Raw genomic sequence first — 11,573 nt, forward strand, 5'->3', positions numbered from 1 at the left:
TGAGCTATTATGGGATGGAGAGAATCTGCCTAGAAGGCTTTCTTCGATACTATCAGTAATATATAGGTATATAATAGTCGCAATCGCCTGTGACAGACCATAAATCTGCAGCTGCGATAGCCTATTCCTTCAGTCTCTCAGAACTGAGATGAACCAATCGTATTGTTGCCAACATTTCACAAAATGCCGACTGTCCCAGAATGGGGATAGTGAACCACATATTCTGGTTTTGTCCAGAGTTGGAGCATTGTGAATTTGAGTAAATTGTAGCAAATTTTTGCCACAAGAATGTTTCGACACAGCAGGCTTAGAGATGCAGAGCAAAAATTATCGGGAGACAAGCATCACCCCTAATCTGACAAATCTTTATGTAGAGGGTGGTCTCAGAGTAGAGTATGTGAATCTTGCTGGTAATAAACTAAGCAGTCCAGTGATAATCTTCAATTGCTAATTTTGGAATACTTCGTTCAGAAACATTGCTTAGTAGAGCACTTGTTTCCTCGCATGCCCATGTAATAAATCAGGATTAAAGTTTTGATGACATGATTTTCAGATTTCGAACTGTAGGAAAAGTTCTCTGAGACATACATCATGAATGTAGGTGTCTGTCCATAACCCTTACAAAGAATTTGACATCCATCATTCATGAAATGAATGATTGAAAAACAAACCTTTGATAGACTTTGTCAGTTCCTCACAGGCTTGCTGGCGAATCTTCTGTAAGCCGTGTTTTATTGCAGGATATACACCTGTTAACCAAATATTGCGGGGGGAGCAAAGCATGCGAGATTACTATATATATATATACAGGAACAACATCTGATTTTCCAGACACTGATGGTCGGACCGTCATTTTATCTGGATAAAAATTCAGTTGAAAATTCCCGTGCCCCATATTAGTTAGCCTGACGAACTTACACCGCATCACCAAGTTAGGCTGCGTCGCATCATAGCTGGTGTATAACCCGCGTCGCCAAGGCGTCGCCGACAGTATCCACATAACTAGCATCGCCACGTTGCTTTCGGCCGTGTATGTACCTGGTATACATATACTATAAGAGATATCTGCGTGCCCGTCACTTGCTGTCTGGTCACAAACTACAATTTCGATTGTGCATTTTTCAACTTAAGTAGAAGTTTAATCTTTGCAGCGTCAAGTCACGTCACGTTCCTTAAGTTCACTGTTTTTTCTTTTATTACAAATGGCTTTTCTATAGCCGTTATTTCTTCCTTAACCTCAACACCATTATGACCTAAAGATGCCGGAAGCGCAGATTATGGCCCCTAGCCCAACACAGGTCTCGTTGGAGTAAATCGACAACAAACTCAGTATGTCACACACACGCGATGCGCACGGCACCGCACGCACACACACACAGACACACAATATACTCACTCTTGTATGATTGTTTCTTGAAAGCGTAACTGCCTCCGATGCTATGCTATTAATGTATGGTGCGACTATTAATGCGCAATTTCATTCCCATGGCTGACGTAAATGATGTCTCGCATGTGTATACCTGGCTGGCTCCTCCTCTTGCCAGTGTTAGTCTCTGTTTTGACTCAATTCTGCTAACAGACTGTCTATACGTTTCTCTGCAAGTTCAGTCTGTTCCTCTAGGCTCCTTCGGTTAGCTTTGGTGACTGAACATTGAGCATTTTTTTCATTTCGGTGCAGTAAGTTTCAGCTCGTTTCCTCCTTGGAAATCTTAAAGATTCATATGAATTCAGCTTTTAAGAATATGAATACAACACATCTACGGACATGTCAATCAAGAAGAAATGGTGTATACGCATACTATACCTCGATGATTACCTATACCAATATCATATTACACATGTGACATAAATGGTGCATCAAATTAAATTCTAAAGTTCAAAGTTGTTTAAAAAAAATCAACGTTTGTAAACGTTTGGTGGTACTGCATACATTTTCATTTTGGCTGCAATGAATGAGTTTTTAAAGACTAATGATTATCACAGTGTTTACATTACATCTAGAAATAAGTTTAAATAACTGATCATCTGGGGAAGTACTCATTTCATCCAAGTTCCTTAAAGTTATATGTTTAAGTTTGTTGCTTGCTTATTCTAGTAATTTGTCTGATGTTTTTCGAGGCCTCCTCACTCCACATATCTGATGATTACACAATTAGAATATTAATTTACACCAGTAGGCTAGCCCTTTCTAGAATGAAATCTATAGTCCAGACATGCCACACATTCATGCAGCCAAATAGTAAAGATTTACTATTCCTGGTTTTGACAAACGCCGCAGGGTTGTGGGGGTGGGCCAATGGGAGGTGGTATCCCTCGCATTGAGGCGGGGGGGGGTTTGGGGGTCCTCCCCCTAAGAAAATTTTAAAACTAGATGCTCTGTTGTGCATTCTGGAAAGCCAATCTGTGGTCTTTCAGCAATTGATTTAATTCAGGCCAAATTGATGGTTTTGTCTGGCTGGGAAAAATAGTGGGAAAATCAATAATTATTTCAGAATGATTTATCAAATACGAGAACTAAATTTTATTACAGTCAAACTTGGCATACACCCACAATCATAGGAACATTTAATGGATAGGATACACGCTGCATTATTGTTACGTGTATCTCTTCTTAATTGACTCAATGTGGATCTTAGCACTAGTGACACAAAATAACTTGATAAACAACATTACTTCAACATGTCAGATCTCAATTGACTAGAGGTGAACTAACTAACTTTCTCTGTCTGTCTGTGTCTTCTGGCTCTGTGTTGTGTGTGTGTGGTATGTGTGTGTGTGTGTGTGTGTGTGTGTGGTGATGTGTGTGTGTAGCTGTGTCGGTGTGCTGTGTGTTGTGTGTGTGTGTGTGTGTCTGTTTTCTCTCTCTCTCTCTTCCTCTCTCTCTCTCTCTGCGGTCTCTCTCTCTATCTCTCTCTCTCTCTCTCTCTCTCTCTCTCTCTCTCTCTCTTATCTCATACAACAAAGATAAAAATAAAAAAACTGTCAACTTTTATGCAGGCTGGACTAGGGAATATACTGCGTTAGACACTAAAAGGTTCGTAAATAATGGTGACTTAGGGCGTATGGCGTAATTTAATACACCAAATCGAGTAAGTAACTTAAGCCAAATCGTATTGGTTGGCATGTCTGTATATCTAGGAATCACTTACTTAATACGCCAGATCTAAAAATCTAATGATAGGCCTTTGATATATTACCCGGAGTACAATATAAAGATACAGCTGTGTAACTTAAGTGACTTCACTATATTAACATGTTATCCATGGCTGTGCGGGGCGAGCGCTCGAGCGTAGTGGTGGTGGTGGGAGGAGGGGGCGGGCTCCTAAGGCTTCTAAAAAGGCAGTTCAGTCCTTTGTTAAGCAGTCAACAATCCGTGTTTACCCTCTCCTCTTGGAGGGTCAAAAGGTTCATCAGACACTTACTCTTGTGCACATCAGCGGAAAGCACATTTCATGGTCCTTTCAATAAAGTGATAACAAATGGTAGGTCATGCCGCTGAAACAAAATGTTTTGTCAGCTCAGTGTCGTTAGACCAATCCCTCAGAAAAATGTTGATATCTGACTTTCCGCCCATGCCCTTTCGACCTGTGACGTCCAATTGTCGCGCTGGTGATGGGTTTCGCTCCCCATCACACTATACATCGAATATTTAAGATGCGTAGCTCAAGCCGTTGAGATTTGTGCTCTGAATTCGCGTATGTCCTCACTATAACCTTAAAGTTAAGGTTGGAACATACTTCCCCCTCCATTGACACAGCCTTGACCTTTGACCCTTAACTCCCATTCGACATCCGAGCGAGTCCTTTCCCGATCGGGCCCCCCCCCCTCCTATACCTTAAGTTAAGTGTGAATATTCCCCTCATTGACACCTACCCTGGACCTTTGACCCTTAAAGCCCCCAAACTTTCGACATCACAGAGTCCTTTTGTGCGACCCCACCCCCCCGCCGACGTCCAGAATATCAAGACTGTAGGTCGAGCGGTTAAGATTTGTGCCCAATTGTTGACGGACGGATGGACGGACGCTCATGCGATTCTACAAGCTGCATCTGACTTCGTCAGCTGAGCTAATAAAAGGAGCTAGATGTAGATGGGATACTTGCAACATTGCTTTTGGAGATCCTGAAGTTCCTCATGACGCTTTTCGAGTTTGCCATTCAATTCCTGTATATTGCTAGCCTTCCCTTCAAGGCTTTCCATCAAAGTTTTCAGCTGCATTGCAATAGAGTATTAGGCTATTAGCATGATCGCAGTATGTAAAACATCATATATCACATACATGAGCATAGCATACCATAACATTAGATATAGATGAGCTCATTCATACATCATAGGTTTCATGCTTAAAATAGTAGAAAAGTATTTATAAGAACAGAAATGTTTCGCAAATGTAGTTGCAATTTAACACCTATAATAAATTCATATACATAGAGATCAGAAGTAGATCATAGAGTACCGAAGTGTGACGTCACGTTGGCAAGACAACGTACGGGCTGGTTCTACACAAGCCACTGGCTCCATAGTGTAGCCATAGCGTGAAAATGTGCGTACGTAAAACACGAGTGTGTGCGCTGCAGACAGCGGTAAAGCATCGGTAGCAAGTCGATCTTACAATATTGAATGAATTAAAAAAAAAAATTAAGAAAAAAAAAATTTTTTTGGTTTAATTTTTTTTTGGTTACATTTTTTTCCCCCCGTTGCTTTTCACTTCCATCCTTTGGAAATCTATAAAAACTGCAATAATGACTCTCAGAATGATGGTTACAATCGGGTACAAAACACGACACGCAGTTAATGTTACCAGAGCATATGATTGTGTAGAACCAGCAGGCTCGCTGTCATGCCACCGTGACGTCATCACTTCGGTACTCTATAGGGATCCCTATTATATATATATATATATCCCTAATATATATTAATAGGGATCCCTATGATCTGCTTCTGATAGAGATGCTATAACAGCACAACTTGGGCCAAAACAAAATATAGGTGTGGTTACGGTTTCCTGACCGACCCTATTTATTCTCAGCAACCCTAAACATTTTAATTGTCAATTTTCTTTAAAGCAAAAAAAATATTAAAAAATATGAATTGGACAGTTCCTGCTTCAAAAGGCACAACGCACATCCTTCGGACATGGTTCATAAATAAAATATTTCAAGAAAATTAAATGTTTTTCCTACCTGCCTACCCTATTTTTTTTCGGCATGTAACAGTAACCACACATATATTTTGTTTTGGCCTTAGAATAACCTGCTGGATATATGCAAGGACACATACCTCACACTCAGCCTGTAGCAGATTAGACTCATATTTTTGTTTTTGCTCAGTGTTCAGTGCCTGTTCATCCTTCCCTGGGTAATTCAATATAATACAATATAAGACAATTTAATCAATAAAAACCATTTCACAATTTAAACTTTTTATTTTCTAAAAAAAGAGAAATCTGATACACAAATATGAGTGGGCAAGGATGATCAACCCTGTCAGAGTTTTGCACCATTTTATCACCTTTCTGCTCCACCTAGTTCAGGAATCCGCTCAGAACTGACATTTAACAATACGGTATGTCTTGTGTAATAATATAACTTGCTTACATTTATCCAAAATTTCTTGATGTTTCTCAAATTGGGTTATTTCCAGCTTCGTAAATTGACTAGACAGATCCTATAAGTAGTTGTTTGAAAATGTGTTATTGGTTAATAACTGTACTGTCATTTAAACAATGTTATGTAACAATTAATCGAATTAAATCAATGTCATAAATAAATAAATATAATCAGGAGTAGATAATAGGGTCCCTATTATCTACTCCTGATATAATGCAAACTATGTGGTTCCACTAAGAATGCCATACATAAATTTTAATCTATTGATCAATTCACTAATTAACTGACTTCAAACTGTTCTATCCGTTCTTTGTCCAAGTATTTTAGTTCAGTTCTGTCTTCTTCACCTAAGTTAAATATAATGTAATATTAGTAGAATATAGCTATAGGCAACTACACAAGAGAATATAGCTTAATTGCTAATATATCATGTGTTTATGTTCGTTCAATTAAGGGATTGATGAAATGCGATTGGGCATCACAAAAATATTTTGACCTAATATGAAATTAACTATTAGCACTATAACCTCGGCTTAACCTGAATGCCAGTGATCTATGGGTAAACCGTTTACATACATAAAATATAGCCGCAACAACATGACCATTGATCATGATGCTGCTGTAGCGATGCTGGCGTGCAAGCTAGCATCGCGCGCGCTCATTAATTATTCAGGACGCCTATAGCAAGCAGAGGTGTTTAATAAACTGACCAGAGAGCGTGGTACGACAGAGGGAGTGCGGAGAAGGGGGCACGCAGTGCTCGCGAAGCAACGATCGCAGGTCGCATAGGAATGCGACCTGGCGAAGCTCAGGAGGTGAAAAGATAATGCCCGGATGTCCGTCGCGAAGGCCGGGCTCATATAAAAGGCGCGCCACGCTTGGAGCGGGAGAACTCCTCTCCCTGTTGTTCTACCCGACTGTTGTCTCGCACGTCCCTTGTACGCGTCACGGCTTATTTGTAACTCCCTGTTATCATGGCTCACAATATACGTGTTTGTGGTACGTTACGCTTCTAATTCGTGTTTGCTTTGCGTCTTCCACTACCGTTACTTATTACCCGGTACACACTATACGATCATGCGAAGTACAACCTTACACTGTACATTTGTAGCACTGTCTGCTTTGTGGATTTATACATATTTCAATGCACAGTAACAGGAACCATGTAATCAGAAGTAGATAATAGGGAATTATTTCCTATTATATACTTCTGATGTAATGTATGCAGAGTGGTGATACATACACTTCATTAGTCGATCCTCAATTGTTTCAATATGTGTCTTTAGAAAGGCATACATTTCTCTTGTTGTTACCATTCTGAAATAGGGGGAAAACTATTCATGCATGCCTAAGTCAGATTAATTCACACACAATATCGGTCTATATGAAGGACAACTGTGTATTATTAATGTGACCATTCTAAATTTGTTGCAATTGCATAGGTCTGCATCATTGACCTTTTATTTCTGCAGGACGTTTACATAACTTACTCATTGATAGGCTGGATTTGACCCCCATAAATTCAGAGTAAGAGTGACAATGAATCTGGTCACGGAGACCATCAAAATTTTAGCTGACTTAAGAACACAACAGAAAAACAGCAATATTTAGTTATTAATTAGGAAAGCAAATCCACAACCGATTTTGTGATGTCTTTGCTCATCTATTGCATTCACTTTCGACATGTGCACTCCCTTTAGCTATTTTACCCATTTTTTATCACTAGATGGTTACTACAGTACAGATCAGCTGTTAAGCCATGCAGTCAGCCTACTACCATTGCATAACTGACTGCTAACAAACCCACATTTTTAATAGCTAGCAGGCAATAATACTCTGCTCTTGCTCTTGATCACGATTGAAAACCCTTTAGACCACCCTGGCATAAAAAAACAAAATCGAAAGGGTGTTGAAGTTTATATACAATGTATACAAATGTTCTTGACTAAATGACTGTAGTTACGGATACACTCAAGCTATTAGTATTACAAATTTACCTTTGTTCCATTTCATCCCTGTGGTTAATTTCTTCCTGAATTTTTAAACTGAGATTTTCATTTTGCAGCTGCACATCAAGCAGAGTCTGTCGTAAGGCCTTTATAGTTTGTTCACTCTCCTCTAACAACTTTTCCTGCGCATGAAAGTTAATACAGAGTTGCATTTTTGTTAGTCATGGGTATAATATTATCATAGTTGAGTAGGTTAATAGTAGGTAATTTACCTTCCTACTAAAGACTAAATAGACTGACCACCAATATAGAGGCAGTGATGAGAGAAACTTATTGAATAGGGAGAGCTTGCACCGTCACATTGTTGATATATATATATATATGTAACGAATTTCAGTCTGTTGCAGCGTCAACATCCCCGCGTTCTACCCCCTGCAGTCTGCCCAGCATCCTTGGGTGATGTAGGCTTCGATGTAGGCCGAATCCCCACATGCTGTGGCAGTGTACACTTGCTTGACACGAGCTTGTATTGTGCCGTACTCGTGATACTGAAGCTGGCGTGCGTGTCACGTGTGATGCCGACGTGCTTGGCTACCTATTCCTGACGTATGATTGACGTGTGTTGAAGCCGTACACACGCTTCGAGGAGTATAAATACTGCGCTCTCCAGAGCATCGGCAGTCAGTATAAGCAGTCAGCCTGCTGGTTAGTCAGTCAGCCAGTTATCTAGTGACTGGTCAGTGGTAGTGACCAGCCAGTATCTGCGTGGAGCTGAGGGAAGAGCTACCACGAGAAGGAAATACACAACGCAAGGTATAGCACTGCAACCACTGCCGATGATCGCTGCACGGAATTGGCATCTCCCTACAGAGGATTGTCCTGGTAAGGCCTATAGTGCCTAGTTGCATCTGTTTTATTATACTCGAGCGTTACGCTGTGAGGAGTATTGCACCGTTTTTATGCTCACCCTGGTCTGTTGACCAGGGCAGAACAAAAGCCCCGGGCCTATTCCCAGCATGAACACTTTTACTTTTGAGTTGTGTTGTTTGTTCTTTTGTTGACTCGTACAATCCAGTGGTCGAACAGTGGGAGCGTCCCGCGTGACGGGGAAAAACGTTACATATATATATATCAACAACTATATATATATATATATATCAACAACTATATATATTGTTATACTGCTATAACACATCTAGTTTGTAAAAAAAAAACTAGAATCTGTTTAGACACGATGACGTAGTGGTAGAACCCTGGTTGTGTTATTTAAATAGATTTTTGGCATTTGTAAAAGATATCTTATGCAGCACATTACCTTCTGATGAAGCTCTATCTCTGTGCTGACTTTCCATTGAGCAATTTTCTCTGCCTCATGGTTAAGACGTGTGTGAAGGTTTACTAACCTATCATTGCCAGTCTGTTTGTGCATTTCTGTCTATATGCTCTATTAAACTAAAGTAAAACAATAGCATAATTTAGCTAAGAAACTGCCAAAATAGTGGTATTTTAGCATGTATGAGGAATGACTATCTAGGTAAAGTTCATGTACCACTAATGATCATGTTTGGTGTTATGCTAGATGACTAACTAACAGTAATCCTTTATTCATGCATACAGTCATACATATCTTCAATAAACAAGGGAAATTCGTCATTTACTAGCCTTAGAATACCTACGATTTACTACGCGCAACTCAACCAACTTGAGTTCAAATCGTACAGAGTATATTCACCTAGCATCGTGCAAAATCGTTTCCTCGTATACACCCGCAATCCGGAGATACAGACTAAAACGTACGACACGATTATCCATTCTGTTGCCAGCAAACCGAATGTATAAACCGCCTAACTTGAAACAAAAGTCAGCTACTAACGACTCTTGCGCCTGGCGATGCGGTGTGGCTCGCTGGAAGATTGGATATCGATGCAACACTCGGCGAGCTAATCTTTGACCTATTTACAGCTGCCTTTTGTTTCAGGTTAGGCGGTTTATACATTCGGTTTGATGGCAATTCAGAATGGATAATCGTGTCGTACGCTTTAGTCTGTATGCAAGTTGGTTGAGTTACGCTTAGTAAATCGTAGGTATTCTAAGGCTAGTAAATGACGAATTTCCCTTGTTTATTGAAGTCACACTCCTTCCCTATTATCCACTTCTGATACATATTGATATTGTCTATATATAAGTCTACATATAATTGTTATGTAATGTCTACCACGGATGATTTTTAGTTATGATGGCTAGTGGATTTTCAAGTCGGGGGGCCGATAGCATATTCTTCATAGGTACTGTTTTATCATCACAGAATCAAAACTGTACTTAAAATGTAGCAATCGAAGATGAGCATTGTCAAATTTTTTCGTGACTTGATTTGAATCTAAATGATCATAGTGGTCGGTGCAGGACCATTACACTTTACAGTATAATAGACTGGATCTTTTGCTATTTTTTTGTAAATTAGAGCCAGCATAAGATATTATTATTGGGCAGCTGCTATGTAAACCACTGGCACTGTCACTGTCGCTCAAGGGATCGTTGTCGTATCAGGTACTACAGATATATGTACCTGAGGTACACATATGTATACACAAAGTGTACCAGGCAGACTTGTACTACAGAAGTGTATACCCTAACCCTAACACTAACCCTAACGCTAAACATACCTCATATATAAAAATATAAACATAATACTAAACAACCTAAAACTACCATACCTCGGGTATACATATCTGTAGTACCTGATACGACAACGACCCCATCTGCGTCACTGTCAGTGTGTCACTGAAAGGGTACATATATTGTAGGGCAGGTTTAATTTGCTCACGGCAAGATTACACATTATACAAATGCCGAAATGGGCCGCCAATGATCGTGATCATAATTAATTGATTATGACAGTATTTCACTATGTATATACTACTTACTAGTATTCTTCATTTCATTAATAGAAATTAGAATACATCTCAATTATCATAATGTAGTAATAGTATTGATATAATAATAATAAGTGGTATATTATCAATGGCATAATGACAATGGTCAACATGGCTATACTACTACTAGTACTAGTAGTAGTACTACAAACTGTAGTACTAGAATTCGTCCTTAGAGTCTTAGACTACTGACTAGTTGAGTCTGTCTACTAGTACTACTACTACTCACTAGTAGTAGTACTAATTCGGTAAATGAAAGTGAAACGCCACATGATCTAGGTTTACTAATAGTAATTAATAGTAATAACAGTAATACTAATAGGCCTAGTACTGGTAGTAGACTATAGTATTAGGAATACTACAACTAGTAGTACTAGTAATAAGTAGTATTACTATTACTATTAGTAGTATAGTACCACTACCACTACCAGTAGGCCTACCAGGTAGGCCTACTAATGTCGAGTTCAGAGTTGGTCACAACATTCAACAACAATTTACACAAATAAAACGTTACAATTCTAGTAAATATAAAATTAATGAATACGATAAAATATTAAATTCTATAAGAACATGTACAAACTCATCCATAACAACCACGGCACACGTAGTCTACCTTAAACTAAACGGTAAACCAACTTTAACCCAAATGAAAATGGCAGTCGTCTGCGTCTGCATTCTGCAATGCTGCCCGGATCCAAAACAATTGAACGACTCGTATCTTTCATGTGTCGTGCCTAAACGCATCACTTTAACGTTTAATGTATGTACGTGTATTGAATTTATTGTATAATGCGAAATTCGTTCTTAACTCTCGTAGAAATGAGGAGCAACCTTCATAACAAAAAAAATCTGTTTTAATCTGTTGTGCCCCAAGGCGTAACAATTTTCGTTATCGTCATCGTCAGCATTGTTCTTTCCATGTTGGGAGAAAGCAAACTGCATGCAGCGCCCCCTTCCCACACTCAGTAGAATTGAGCCAGCGCGAGAGCGCCATCTGTCGTGGAGTTTGGGGAGAAAGTAGACCAAAAACTGACTGCTGAGACTACTGAGACTGCATGTACTCGACTAATTCTGAGATTAGAT

The 11,573-nt window shown here is 39.4% G+C and overlaps 1 protein-coding gene across 1 annotated transcript; it reads right to left on the reverse strand.

The window, feature by feature from the left end:
* Positions 1-5,520: 5,520 nt before the first annotated feature.
* LOC106815448 lies at positions 5,521-11,170 on the reverse strand. Its single transcript, XM_014819906.1, has 6 exons — positions 11,104-11,170; positions 8,873-9,009; positions 7,606-7,739; positions 6,852-6,925; positions 5,897-5,955; positions 5,521-5,666 (listed from the first exon to the last, which is right to left on the reverse strand). The coding sequence occupies exons 2-6, from the start codon at positions 8,984-8,986 to the stop codon at positions 5,541-5,543; spliced, it is 507 nt and encodes a 168-aa protein (XP_014675392.1). The 5' UTR covers positions 8,987-9,009; positions 11,104-11,170; the 3' UTR covers positions 5,521-5,540.
* Positions 11,171-11,573: the final 403 nt, after the last annotated feature.

The sequence above is a fragment of the Priapulus caudatus genome, unplaced genomic scaffold (genome assembly GCF_000485595.1).
Source record: "Priapulus caudatus unplaced genomic scaffold, Priapulus_caudatus-5.0.1 Scaffold1114, whole genome shotgun sequence".
In the NCBI taxonomy this organism is placed as follows: Eukaryota; Metazoa; Priapulida; class Priapulimorpha; order Priapulimorphida; family Priapulidae; genus Priapulus; species Priapulus caudatus.

Bases quoted from the DNA above. Each gene is read 5' to 3' on its own strand.
- LOC106815448 (XM_014819906.1), bottom strand. From the start codon at position 8,986: ATGCACAAACAGACTGGCAATGATAGGTTAGTAAACCTTCACACACGT. The intron at 6,926-7,605 runs GTAAATTTGTAA...CCCCTATTTCAG, and splicing joins AGGGATGAAATGGAACAAAG to AATGGTAACAACAAGAGAAA. The intron at 5,667-5,896 runs GTCAGTTAATTA...AACTACTTATAG, and splicing joins AACGGATAGAACAGTTTGAA to GATCTGTCTAGTCAATTTAC.